This window comes from Myzus persicae, unplaced genomic scaffold, assembly GCF_001856785.1.
Source record: "Myzus persicae strain clone G006 unplaced genomic scaffold, MPER_G0061.0, whole genome shotgun sequence".
Taxonomy (NCBI): domain Eukaryota; kingdom Metazoa; phylum Arthropoda; class Insecta; order Hemiptera; family Aphididae; genus Myzus; species Myzus persicae.
The window spans coordinates 160,049-175,694 of NW_019102926.1; the positions used below are offsets into that span (position 1 = coordinate 160,049).

General features: G+C 27.5%; 1 protein-coding gene across 1 annotated transcript in view; it reads left to right on the forward strand.

Moving 5' to 3' along the window:
- The first annotated feature begins 210 nt into the window (after positions 1-210).
- LOC111033439 (tyrosine-protein kinase Dnt-like) overlaps positions 211-15,646 on the forward strand; it is a 79,577-nt gene continuing 64,141 nt past the window's right edge. The window contains exons 1-2 of the mRNA XM_022314170.1: positions 211-735; positions 7,669-7,786. Coding sequence (XP_022169862.1) covers positions 7,690-7,786 — 97 coding nt within the window. The 5' untranslated portion in view covers positions 211-735; positions 7,669-7,689. The remainder of the gene's footprint in view (positions 736-7,668; positions 7,787-15,646) is intronic.

Sequence of the window (15,646 nt, forward strand, 5' to 3'; positions counted from 1 at the left end):
GTTTTTGTTTTTTTTTCTCGTCGCGTCCCGGCCGCCTCTGTGGGGAAATCCATTTGCCTTGGAATAATTATTGCAGTATACGACAAAAACCCCGAGAGTCGAGAGACCCGTGCACTTTACGACGGCACGCGCGGTCCGCAATATGAATATTTGATGGTTGGAGTCGGAGACAGTCGATCTGCAGCAGTCGGCGGCCGCTGCAGCGGGTGGGCACCACGCCGTTTACCGCGGTATACGACGCGTATGTTCTCGGTACGGCCGGCGGATCGGTGCAACCGCGGTCCGGCGGCGACGGCGCGCGACGTGCCACCGGCAACCGGGGTACCACGTGGGCCAACAGTTCTCCGCGTGTCGTCGTGCCGGTGTGTCGCGATTGTCCCGCGCACGAGAGTCGACGGCGTCGTACCGCGTTCGGCGCAATACAATTTTTTCTGAATTTAATATATTTTGTAGTTCTGTCGTGTGTATGCTGCTGTATGGCGGTGTCGCAGTTTGTTATCGAAAATTAAAAAAAGAAAAAAACGATCGTCTCAATAACTAATAATATTATTGTTATTGTTTCGTACACGAGTTATATGATAATACGAACAGTGTGAAAGGAGGGATTTACGCAGGTACCTGCTCGTATCGTGTGTAATCGTGAATTTTTGTTTGTTTTTTAATGGACCAGTATGATGCTAAACTCGGCAGAGACGGACACTAGATTGTTGAAATAAAAAATAGTAACAAAAAAAGGTAAACACGATCATATTATGATAATTTAATTTAATTTGTTCGCAAAGGACAAAATATAACATATTATGTATTGGTTAGGTTAGTAGGTACTAGGTAGGTACGAGGTATTATATAAAATCCACCTTTTTTTTATGTTTAACTTGTGACTAATGTAGATACATTAATGATATATATAGACCTATACGCTTGATATGAAACAGTACGTCACTGGATACAAATTTTTTTATTTTGAACGGTTTTAACTCTGAAATCATCCAAAATTATACATTTCTTTAGATTAGTAATAATAACAAATTTCAAAATATTTTTTTTATTTGCCGTTACATGTACGTGAGAAGTATAAGCAAATGCATAATAGTATAATGGTTTGATATTATATTGTAACACTATTTTAATTTTAATAGATATATTACTTATTAGTTATTAGTTATTGTTATATAATACAGAGTTATTAAATGTACTATATAATCATTAAGATAGATATTATGATGTTAGGTAATTTAAAGGTATTATTTATTTATTATTTATTAATTGTTATTATATTTAGTATTAAGTGTTTTTCTACAACGTTTTTCAAAACGTTGCTATATTATTTGTGAGTGGCACTAGTAATTAAAATTAAATGTTTTTTTATTACTGTAGGTACCCGTAAACAAATTGAATATGAATGAACCAAAAGTTTCAATTAGCCCCCCCCCCCCCCGAATAGCGCATGTTTATTAGATATTCGAGGAAGATGATGGTTACTTTAGGTGGTTTAGACGAATCAATTTTGTTGTTTGGGTAATTTTCCAAAAAAAAATGGTAAATTGTAATAAATTTATATGTCAACAGTAACAATCGGGAACCTCGGGTTTGGCGAAAATATTTTACGAATTTGGGAAATGCTTAGGAATAGAAATATCTACTGATTATTTAATTTGATATTTTATAGTTTTATATAAATATAAATTAAATATAAATGTTCAAACTGTTTTAATCATAATTTGTTTATTCAAAGGTCGCTTTTATAATGATATCCAACTTTAATTTTTAATTTTGATAATCTATAACTGAAATAAAATATACACATAAATTGATAATGGTTTTAAATAAATTATTTTTAAAAAGAAATACTTGATCAACGTTTTTGATGAGTGTACTAAGTTTGATATAGAATTATCATAAAAAAAACCTGGTCCATAACGTAGGTGTTATACCTAATGCATTTTTTTCCCATAAATAATGTGATTATTGATTTTAAGGTTTGCAATATCCAAATACATAGTTAATTGAATATTTGAATAATAAGCGTACCTATTATATACTTCGTTCAGATGAGCAGTGTAAAAATAGGTACCACCATGGGCGCTCATAGGTAACATTTTAGGGGGGGTCAAAATAAAAAATTTCGGTAATAAGGTAATATTGTGGTAATATTTATTGAGCTACAAGTTCATAATATTTTTTTCCATGGGAGGGGGGGGGGCAAGTGCCCTGTCTTGCCCCTCCCCCAATAAGATTTTAAATTTCACCTAACTATCCGTTTTGAATTTTTCTAAGTATTTTTTTTTTATTGATCCTAACATCAGAATAGATATTCAGCTCCATAAAATAATATCCGGCTATGGAAATGAGGGTAATAAACATAAAACAATAACCGCAAAATAATATTTAGTAGTATTCTTAAATAATATGGATTTGCACTCTCGTTGTTATGTGAATGCTGAAGATGGATAGCTATGGAAAAATGGTTGAAATATTTATTTCTGAATTATTAATTTTTCATCAAGTCTTAAACCAATATGATTCTATAATAATCTTTGTACGGCTATATATAATTTTAAAATAGATTCTGTGTAATGTGTATAACAATAATTAACATTGTAAATTGTAATGTAGGAAATAGCAATCAATCTTTATAACCTGTTGTTTGTATTTTATGTTTATGTGTACCCAAAATCTAAATATTTTATTTTTAACTTGGAAGGAACCCTTGGGCATTATCGCACACTCCCATTGTTATATTCCCATAAGATACATACATCATAATTTCCTTGGATTTGTTTACCACAATACCACATGGTTATTATCTATACATATTTGGGTAAGGTATACAAAAATTGAACACAATAAAAACGCGTTGAGCCTATTTTGACAGGTGATCGACTGAAAGAAGAATAACCTTTAAGGACCTTATACAAAAACACCACGTGTGTAGTGAAACGGAAAATGAGGTATAGGTACCAGCACAAGGGAAGTCTATTGAAATTGTTTGAATTTAATTTTGCTCAATAGACAAGAGGAATTAAAGATAAACCTTCAATAATAAATATGTATTTGACACACATAATAAATCGAATACAAAACCCGAGTAAAAATATTAACAACCTACATAGTTTAGGTTAGGTCTAACATACATTATACCTTTATTCAATTAATATTTCTATGTACTTCGATTAAATAATCGTTTGTCTTACGTATAATATCGGATGTACATTTTATTATTTAATAAATGGACTGTAATAATATATTTTTCTTAAGTGAATACAAATATATAAATTGGAGACATACTATACTCTATTCAAGTTAAGAAACGTAGTCGGTGGCGACTAGTTTTCGTTGGGCAACAGTCAGGATACAGGAGGTTACCCGTTTCCGCCATAGTCCTTTCCCACCAAAAGATGTTTCCATCAAAATAAGTTTGGAAACCAATGGTTTAACATTTTAAGCAATATATGTTATGGTATGTATAAAATATAGTGATGTAACATATAATAGCAGTGACATTTGTAAATAATTGCGGAGACCACAGGTACAACAATATATACAGCAATAATCTTGATAGTTGTTGATAATCGTCGATAACGGAAGCAAAAGTATCATAGTTTATTTATATTTCGCACACAATAATTATCTGAAAAATGTGAAGTTATTATATTTGGATTCAGTATCTGTTGTGTTTGTCAAACAGGTAATACCGTTCTTAACTAGACTTGTGATATCATTTATATTTTTTATGACATTTTTAAATATTTAATAATAATGATTATGTGATTTTTTAAAAACTTGACTTACTTTAATTGTACTTATACTTGACTAGTTTATTATTATTTACTTGCATTATAATTCATATCTTTAAGACAGTATAATTTTATTACTTGTGCTTTAATTTGAAGTATCCAAATATTTAAATATAATGGATATGCGATATGTAATTATATAAAGATAAGGACATTTTCATATGATAAAAATATGTTATATTTGCACATGGTTCCCAAATAATAATTGACAGAAACGTCTTTTCACAAAAATACATTTTGGCGGAAATGGGAATCGTACCTTTTTGTTTTCCGCGGAAAAGGGCTATATTGTGTAAATCAGGGTACCACTTTTTTGGTGGGAACTGGTCATGCCTCAAAAACACCCGTTTGTCTCCCCCACCTTGTCAACTATTTGTACACTTGCCGAGTATTGCCACGCCCCATGGCAAAAGTCGGCCACGACTACGTTTCTTAACTTGGACAGTGTACATTACTACAAATAACTCAATATTTAACAATTATTCTTTATGAAACCCGATTTACGACAATGTTAATAGGAAGTTATTAAATATTGTAGGTAAGTGGACAAGTGGTCACACAAAAAAACAAAATGTACATGTATAATATATTTTAAGATATTAATTATACCTTGATTAGTTGAACATCATTTTTAGAAATGTTATAAAAATAGGATCATTGAAGTGTTAATGAAATATTATGGACATGTTTATAAAATATTATTAGATTAGATTTTCGAAATGTTTTACACATAATGATTATATAATCTTAAAATAGTATTAAACTACGAGTTCTAAAATTAAAAATCATATCCAAATTTTATAAAAATATAAATATAAAAACGTTATCATAAGTGATTAACGAATTTCACCGATTAGTTCAAATAGTATGTCAAATAACCAGCAGTATAATTGCACAGTAGGTCCCATAATGATATATTATTTTATTATTTGGAAGTCAAATTCTGTTGTTTGGTTATTTTTATCACCAAATATTTAAATATATCTTTCTTTGATTTAATTCAAGATTACCAGCAGATAATAAATGTACCGAATATTTACTTTTATTTTACTATACCTATATTCTGATTAAAAGTAAGAACGGTCGCTATAAACTAATTTCTTTCCTACACCACTGATCCCATATAATCTGATATGTCCCCAGTGACTTGTATTAAAATAAAACATCCTAATTTTGAAACTTAAATCTGAATCAAACAGACATTTATCCCATTAGGATCAACAAAATGAATTTTGGGAAATTTAATATTAATTTATTATGTGGTGTTTATTATTTATAAATTGATTAAACGCTGTGTAGATAGGTAACCTACTAACAAATAAAACACTTTCACAGTTCAATATAGAATTCTAGAAATACGTAGTAATTGCACGCAATAGATTAAATAAGTAATAGTATTATAATTTATAGATTTACTGTGTTTATAAAGGAAAATCGTTTGTTAATATTTTCGAGACACATACAGTATAAGTATACAAAATACGATATTAATTATCTGTATTTAAAATTTAAATCCAACGGATAACATGTACCTACCTACTTTTATAATAATTTAACTGTGGTTGAAACGTGAACGATTTTTTTCATGCATCAATACTATGTAATTTTTAATTTTTGGAATTTTGTAATAAATGGACATTTTGATTGAATTGAGGTGTTTTGGAACCGAATTACAAAAAAATGACAAAAATCGTTATTCTCTGTGTTAATATGTAATTTTGTCTAAATTTGAACTTAAAATGTCTGTAAAAATAACTATATATATTTTTAGATTTTTTAGTTACGAAAAAAATCGCTTAAGTGAAACCTATTTTCAATCCCGAGCTATAAAAATTGAAAATTTTGTAAATTTTTTTACTACAAAATCATTTTTCAATTTTCAATTTGATAAATGTTGTCAAAATTTTAACTGTGAATGCTTATAAAAAAAATCGGGCCTATGTATTTTTAATATTTTTCATCTGCTATTAAAATAATATATCAAGAATCTTGTATTGAATTTTCATATTTTTTGACTCAACCAATATAATTGTATTATAATAATTCATTTGAAAATAAAATTGAAAATGTTCGTCAACAGGCTTAAAACGAGTAAAAATATTTTGAAAATTTTGTTAAGTTTATGAATTGATAAAATAAACATATGGTGTAAATTTCAAGTGTCTTCAGTTATTCGTGTTTGAATTATAACAAGCTTCATGAGAAATCGAGTGAATATGAACACCCAATGTACCCAGTTGTAAATATTTCAACGCTCATCAAAATTTAATTTGACTCTCCGGTAGAAATTTTTTTTTCATGAAGGTAGACAAACGTATAAGGAATCTTGTATTACATATTTAAGTCTTAAATATAAAAAGAAAATGTTTTAAGAAATTTCTAACTTAAAATAATTTGGAAAATTATCGTGATTTACACGAATTTTGTCAAAATAAAAAAAAAATAATGTGGATTTAAACTCAACTTCTTTTTTAATTTCCATTAACAACTCACAAGGAACCTTGTATTACAGTTCTTTGACTGAGCGAAACATTTTTTATCGACAGTAAGTAATTTAAAAAAACGAATGATAATCTAAGATTTCATATGCCTATAATGCCTATGCTCATCACAAGTCATAATATTTTGAAAATTGTATAGTGTAAAGAAAATGCTAACACAGGCATTCAGTGAAAATTTCAAGTATCAATGGTCGTTTTTTTTACACTAATAACTAAAATCGATTTTTTCGAAAACTAGTTTTATGTAAAAACTCCAGTTTTTCCTTAATTTTTTTTTGTTTTTCCTGTTGCTTTTGAAAAATTTTGACCTCCTGAATGCACCAACTAGATTCACTTTCCTACCAGAAAAGTTGCTGTTTTAGGAAATCGAACATTTTTACTGCTCCAAACCGTGATGACCGACACAAAAAAAAAAATAAATAAAAAAACACACATCATTGTTTAAAGTAAAAACCAATATGTACATTAATCTCTCGGAATCTAAAATAACTGCAAAAACAAAACTATATAAATTATGCAGTGTGCGCGAGTTTATCATGTTATGTTATACATATTAATTATCATTTAAGTGAATACTAAGTACCTACCTAATTTAATAAATGTATCTACTTGTAACTTGTAAGATAGAGACAATCAATTACATCCTTCAGCCGAAGACAAAGGTTTTTCGGTAGATTTATCATAATTTTCTATTCAACTTCTATAATAACGTTGTCAAAAGTTCCTCTTTTGTTGAAATTTTAGTTTATAGACACGAGATAGACGCTATAAGAATATGCTCATGTTCAACTTTTTAAACTTCATTTGTGTCAAAATGTTTTAAATTTCTTTTGATACAGTAGGTAAGTCGTATAGTCGTATCATTCTATGAATACTATGAAAATTTAAAAATTGTAGTTCAAAATAAATATTATCGATATTATTATATTTATGTAAAACGTAAACGAGAACAGGAAAAATGTGTATGCACTGTTATTACACTTACTCGTTTAAAGTATAAATAAAGTAAAAATATCGTTTTATTTTTTAGTTATTAGAAATTAATATTCAAGTTCTTAGTTTGTTTTATATTAAAGGTTACGGTCATTAGTCACTCTTAATTAACATTAATGATCTCATCATTTAATGTGTTAACAGAATTTAACGACTTCTAAAACTGTATTCTCTGCATGCTTCATGTCGGCGTGTGAACCACTACATAATATTACTAAATTACAATATGACGTCATACTCATAATCATACCATGTGTCCATGTGGTCCATATATAATTACATAAGTGTAACATGTGATTATAAAAAAAATGTGTATATTGTATACACCGAGGTATACACTTTATACATAATATATAAGTTATATTTTTTTATTTTAGAGGACAACAGCATAAACACAGATGGGGCTCATCACAATTCTCTTGCTATATTGCTTGTCAAGTGCAACAGGTCACTTGAATGTGTTCATCAGTCAAAAAGAAGTCAAAAGGATTATGGGTTAGTATTTTATTTACCTTAATGTATCTCTAATAAAATAATATTTGATAAATGTTTTATATTTTTTATTTAATATCATTTAGGAAATAGGTGTACCTACAACCTATTTATATATGATAATTGATAGGTAATATTGAATACGTTTTGTTGAAATTACCATTACAATTAATTTCATGTAGTTCTCATATAATGTGGTGGAAAATTATTATTTGCATTCATGTTCTATAACCTATTACAAAGGGTACATAACTATAGTTTACATATTCTTATAAACTAAAAGTTCTGTGGATCAACGCATTTAGATAGTTGTGTTGTGGAATAACACAATATACAATTTGCATAATGATTTTTTTAGTATAGCCCTTTAAAAATAACAAGCAATATTATCCGACCTTAAAGTAGCCATTTATTTCACCACTAGTAATATATTACTACCCATGTTTGTTACCTCTACCTGGTTTATCCAAGTTATTGTTTTATCGATCCCTTCAAAAATAAATTATTGTTTTATTTTTTAATACATTATTTTGATAGTTTTTACCTATGAATTATAAAACATTTGTTACATCACCTTTATTATGTCTTCTCATTTAACCTAAGTAACCGTGGCATACTTAAAATCAGATGAATAGTATACGTTTTGCAATGACATTTTTTATTTTATACATATCTTATAAATTTGAAATCGAAATAATATTCAATAAAATACTCAAGTGCTCAACTCTAAAATAACCGTAACTCTTACATTATTCTATACTTTATATTATAAACACCTAATTTTAAATGTTGAAATATTTTCTTTCAATAAATGTAAATTCGTTTTATTTGTTTGTGTAATATTTTCGTTAAAATTACGATTCGTATTTTATTTATTTTCTTATATAACTACATTTCATTTCTAAACGTTTGTATAACAGCACTTCAATCGTGGTTATTCGTTTATTTTCATTTTTACCCTTCAACTCCAGTATTCGTTTTCTTACAAAATATCGCAATTTTTATTTTCTAAACGAAGTCGTGAGAAAAATGTCTATAGCCCCCTTATTCGAAATTAGATTTTGCCGCCGTCGTTGTCTCCATTAAACTTGGTGGGTGCTGACAAAGAACCCTTTTACACCACTAGCTATAACATCGGGTGTTTGACCTTAATAAAAAAATAAAGTGCGTTATTTGAAAGCTCAAAGCTTTTTATGTATAAAACAAGACACCTAATTGGCAACTCCTGTAGGGGGTGAGTTATTCGTGAGCCAATCGGAACAACGTAATATTACAAAATTAAACGTCGCGTAAAAAGGATGGAAGTGGGAAAAAGATAAAAGTAAAGTTAATAAAGAATTAGATAATTTTAACTTTTATCCGTTACAAACGATAAATACCCCTTATTTCATAGTTTCACAAAATAAGATGAAGTATTTTACTCACAATTTCCCTTTTACAAAAATGAAAATATTAATGTGTTTTAGATGAAAAAATAATTTTCTTTATATTATAAAAGTTAAAAGTTTTCCCTAATAAGTTATATTTTTTGAATCGTATAAATATTTGTATATTCTGAGAGGGGCGATTGATGTATTGATTTTACAAGATGAATTTGTTCAAAATCACAAAACTTATTTTGTTGTTAAAATCTATAAATTTTTCAATTTTTACAACTAAAAATTGAAACTGTAATACATGATTACTCATAACTTATAAGTAATTGTTACTGTAACCCAAAAATCTAAAAAGAATATTATATAAACTCAATTTTTTTGAAAGAAATTTGAACTATAATTTTGGATGAAATTAGATATTTTTTAACAACGAATAACAATTTAAATTATTTAGTTGTAGTTTGAAAATATTATTGGTGGTTACATTCAATTTTTAACGTATATTATATTTTATAGACAAGAGGACATTTTAAAATGCAATTTTTTCGGTAGAAATCATTTAAACATTCCGTATTACTGACAGTAAAATAAACAGTTGATTAAATTATAAATATATCTTAAAATATACTTAGTAGTTAGTAATATAGGTTGTTAGACCATCTCAGAAACATTTTTAGTCGACTTCGATATGCTATGGTATTTATATCATTTAATTCAAATTTAACAAATATAGTACAATGAATTATTATTAACGAAGTACACTCGACAGTCGACTCCTACAGCCTTACCTTCTTTCCCTTTTTTTTAAATTCAATTTTTTCTTCTATTGATTCTTAATAGTTTCAATGATCTAAAAAGAGTTATTTATTTTTTAGTTTCTTTTATTAAATGCCCGTCTTTCAGTTGGCTATTTGCGATCGATTATTTTAAGTATTATAATCCATAAATATTATGAATAACCATAATAATTATCAGTGAACTTTGATTTACAAACTAATTGATTGTATACTTTACATCATATTGTATATATATTTTAGATGTACATGTATAAGTCTTTGGTCGCCCGCTTGGGTTGTGCTGTAATCAAACACCTATTAAAAAACCTATAAAAAAAAACGATCACCGATTCCCACACTTGATAATGAGCCTATTTAGTGTATTTTCGATGAATGATAAAGCATGTACCAATATTAGTTTAAACTATACATATATTGATGTAATTACATATTATTATGTATAGGTAAGTACCAACAAGTGTGCTAAATATTATACAAGTTTTTGATTATGTTTCTTACCATCACTTAGATGGGCTAAATTATAGACACTTAATTTCCATCTATTTTTAGTATTTTTGCACAAAATAATATTTATGTTATTGGTCAAATCATCAAATAACTATAGCACCAGCTTTCAATAGTTGATTAAACTATTTTATTTTGGTTAGAATTTCATAAACACCGGAGTATCAATGGTTTTTAATATTTTGACAATCTCATTTTTAATATTCAATTGTACTTAGATAATAAATATTTATTTATTTATGCCATAATTATTTTATTTATGGCTATTTTCATGTTAAATATTTGAAAATGAAAGGTCTACGAAAAAAATGGGTTATGAAGTTTTGACGATATCCCACCAGCTTATAAAAGACAATTTGTTCCAAAAATTTCTTAGAAACAAATTCTCTTCATACGCAATACAAAATATAAAGCATTTACAAATTTATTTTTTACCTGTATATTTTACTGACTTTTTAAAATTATTAAATGGATGATATATAATATATAATCGTATAGTATGTATTAATATAAGTGTACATCATTTATAAAATATAAATATGTAAATTAATAATGTGCCATCTTTCAACTGAGTTATTGATATTGGCTAAATCATGGTTCATTCCTTACAAGAGGAATGAGAACACTAAATATTACATCTAAATATAGTTCCTTATAGGCTCTTATTAGTATTTTAATTTTGAAATGAGTTATGACTATGTAGTATATGACAATTTTAATATTTTAACATAACTCGAGTTGCACGTGGGTTAGAGAGAGCAAATAAATGGTGCTCTGACAATCTGGCATACGAGTATTCTATACAGTTCCAAATTTAAATTTACATTTTTTGTTCCTTCCTGTTTCTTTGTCTGTTTAATTTGTTTACCGTGTATTTTCTAAATATTTTAAAATTGGCTATAATATTTTTTATTTTTTTAAATTATTATGAATTTCGAGTAAAATATTGTATGTCATGTTTTCGAGTAAAATATTGTATGAAGAAATCACATAGTTATGAGAGTAATTATGTGCAACTAAATAAACTACGTAAATAAATTAAAATCATCAATCTTCTAATAATAAGTCAGCCGTAGGTGAAAATATGCAATGCAATACACTAGTAACTTTAGTCACCTATTATAGGCATTTACCTAAAGCAGATAAAAGATATCTTGGCTTTTGATTAAATCGCCTAAATTAATGGCTATGTTTAGATGTATAGGTATGGAAATTATTAGTGGAAGATACTTTCGGTAAACGATAACTTTGTACTGTCCATTGCTTAATTATAAAATGCATAACGCGGATACTTTGTACTATTATGTACATGAAATATTTAAATATCAAGTACATACCTACTACATACATATATAATGTTATAAAGTTGGATAAGATTTAAATATTATTTTATTTATTTGATATTTAAAATTAAATTAAACATGTTTAATAATATAAATAAGTCAATACATTCAAAGTTTTTTTTTTAAATTTACAGTTTAAGTAACAACCAAACAAATTAGTGTTATAATATTTTTATTTTATAAATTATAATTATTTTACCAAATTAGATATTATACCAGAAGGTAACTTAATAACATTTTTAATATAATTGATCACGAGTCATGACTTAAGACATTTTTTATATTATACACTTAAACGTTATACCTATACCTGCAGTGTCCGCGTTCTACAATCTGAAGTTTTAACCGACCGTACCTAGTGTTACGTGTCACATTTTTAATGTTCGGCCCCACAAAGTGACCTAGAAGTTAGAACCACGTACATTACCGACGGTGACGATCCCAACAGTAATTGTAATACGGGTAATTGTATAACAAGTATTTTCGAATTGCTTTATTAATTCTGTATGGAGTTACGTACCTACGGTAGTTGTCTTCAAGTAATCAATTCATTATTAGGTATCTGGTCTTAATAGCGAATAAGTGATTTGCATGTGTAGGTAACAATTAGAGCAGGTACTCAAATAAATTGATTGTAGCTAGGGTTAGTGCATTATGGACGAAATGAAGTAAAATTATTTTGGTCACGTTTGCTGCATTAAAATATGATAAGCCTATATTCGATTAATTTCACCTATTTATGAACACATACTGTTACATATACTGTATCCATAGTAGTTAATACCGCGCTTTGTATACGTTAAAGAGTTTAAGACTAGTAATTTTACACTGTGCACGAATCAGATTTAATTTATATATAATATATTTTATAACATTATCATCTACAATATTTTCCATCATAATTATTTTCTAAAATGTCATTATTTTCACCAATGCATACAACTAATATCAATTGCTTTTTAATATTAGATACATCATTTTTTTTATGAAATATTTTGAAATGTATTGGTTATAATTTATGGTGATATCATTGTGATGGACCTTTATAATTTAACGATGCAATATTATATTTTAAATGTTTTAATACTTTATTAATGGACACACACTAATCTGTCGATAACATGTATACACAAAAATCAATAAAAATAAAACACCGGTAGGTACATTTAATTTAAACCCATATGTCAAAAACAAATTAAATACATAGTGGCTTTTTCTTTACCCCGGAAACCCTGAATGGCGGAAAACGTCACTTGTTTACAAAGCTATATTGTTTTTTTTATTATTATTATTTTACTAATTGAATCTGGAGAGACCCTACTCATGTCCTCCGCAATCTCAATAGTTTGTTTTTGCATTGGGAGGGTTTCTTTATATATAGGTCTATATTTAAAAAATAAATATTATTACAGGCTTTCCTGAGAGAGAATTGCAATACTGCTGCTATACCAGGGGTGGGCGGTATATATGCAAAATGCAACGGGCTAGAGGACGATGGTTGAGTGAGAGTGAGAGCTTTTGGAGTAGAGAGCAACAAAAGAATAACAGCGTATTAAACGTTAAAAAGCCCTTAGCCCCGAAGGAATTAATTTTCGTGTGCCGCTTCCGCCTTTTCAATGTAGACTTGCTAACATTAAATATTAACCCTTCGAAAGCTTTTTCTCTTTCACTCCTACTCAGTCTGTCTTTCCCCCATTTATTTTTGTGGCATTTTAACAATCTAGAACAATACGATATGACCATTCCTCTTTTTATCCACCGTTTCATTTCGCATTGTTATTCTACGTTAATGTATTAATTTCAACTGTTCTTTTCACGATACGCGTTGCGAATTATAAAAAAAATTTATTCCTAATTACAATAAATTAAAATTCATTTTTACCGTTTTTATTAAATTTATAATCAAACCGGATGACCGGTTATTAAAATTAATGAAAAATAAGAGAGATCATATTATTTTTTATTCGTTTTATTACGATTCATGTTTTTTGTAAATAAATTATACAATTTTAAAGCTTTTAATAAATTAAAGTAAATTTGACAATTATTTTTACAAATTGTTCTGTTATTTTTAACTCTCATTATCATACTATGGATCATTAAGTCATTAATATGACCTATCAGTTATCACCTGTGACCATTTAATCTACACTGAAACTATTTATTATTGACCTTTGAAACTTCTTTTTTTAATAATCATAATATTATATTCAAATTGCACCAAGATGTATTAATAATATATGTAGATATATAAATAATAGTAACACCCTTGTTTTCTAAGAAATTAAATCCGTTGAAAACCCTTATGATAAAGATATCTAGATATCGGGTTTCTTTTAATCTGTGTCCCATGTGATGATATATTCTATTTTTAGACTATTATTATTTGGATAGCTCATTTAAGATGCTTAAAAACTTTATGTGACCTATTAAATTCCGTTACTACAACACATTTCGTTTTTAGTATTTAAGAATATTTATACTTATGGTATTATTTTATTGATTATGTCTATTACAAATACCAATAAATGATTCGTGAATTAACATAATAGTAGACACTTTTATTAATTCAATTTATCAGTATTTATCAGTGGTGCCCAGTGCCCTTTATTTTAACCAAGAATAAATTGATTAAAAGAAAATGAGCTCTTAATTTGACTTATGTTTTAGGAAAAATATATATTGTTTTATATGATAAGGTTCATTATCTAAAATAAACATTTGAATAGAGCCGTGTTATTTATGAAAGGATCAAAAGGCCAGGGGAACGTTTAGACGTTTTAATTTAACCCGTAAAAATATTATTAAAAAATCGGTGAAGTCGCTATAGTGTATAGTAGGTACCGAATTTAACCTCATCATTGAGTAGGTCACTGTAATGGATGTGTTAAATTTGAATACAATGATAACTCATTGTATACGATAAAACACGATTCTGGGTGGAGACGGTCTGTCAGCCTATGTTTTTAAGGATATTTTATCTATAATATTAATCTTGCTATTAGTATTATTATTTATTTTATTTTAAACATTTCTCTATTGGTAGGTAACACAGTAGGTAGGTTGAATTATTTTTAACAAAAACAAATACCATAAATAATATGATAATTTATTACTAGGTATAGCAGGTATTTTTACTAGCATGTTATTAACTCAAAATGCAATATTGACGTACCGTATAGAAAGGTTCAAATAAGTTCTTGCTTAAAATTTATCTAAATATTTCGAAGATTTCGTCGTATATAGTAAATAACGTAATAGTGAAAAAGTGGTATGCTAACTAATAAAGTCTCTATGCAGTTAATATTTTTATAATAACTACAAAATAAATAAAATCGTTGAAGAAAAATCGTAATTTTTTGTTTAAGAATTCAATTTCATTAAAATATTAACTTAAAAACAATTTTTTAGATATTTTTTAATTTCTGTTAGAAATATTTATAAGGAATCTCATTTTAAATTTTTGAGCTATTTTTAAATTATTATTTTATACATTTTTAACACTGAAATCAAAAAATAACAAAAATAGTGATCCCATCACCACAAGAAGCTTTACTTAAATAAGATATACGTAAATTGTATGTAAAATTAAGAATTATAGTTATTAATTACAATATTATGTTATGTACAATGAACTCGAATATCATATATATTAAATATATGTATACAATTGCATATGTGATAATGTATTTATTATTATTCTGATTCAATAAATAATAATAATAGTCATACGTAATGTATGACTCGTAGCATTAAAGTCGAGCCAAAAATCACAATATGCACCTATGGGAAATGCACAGGCACATACATATTTTGTAAAAATGTCAAGTCTCTACGGATGCT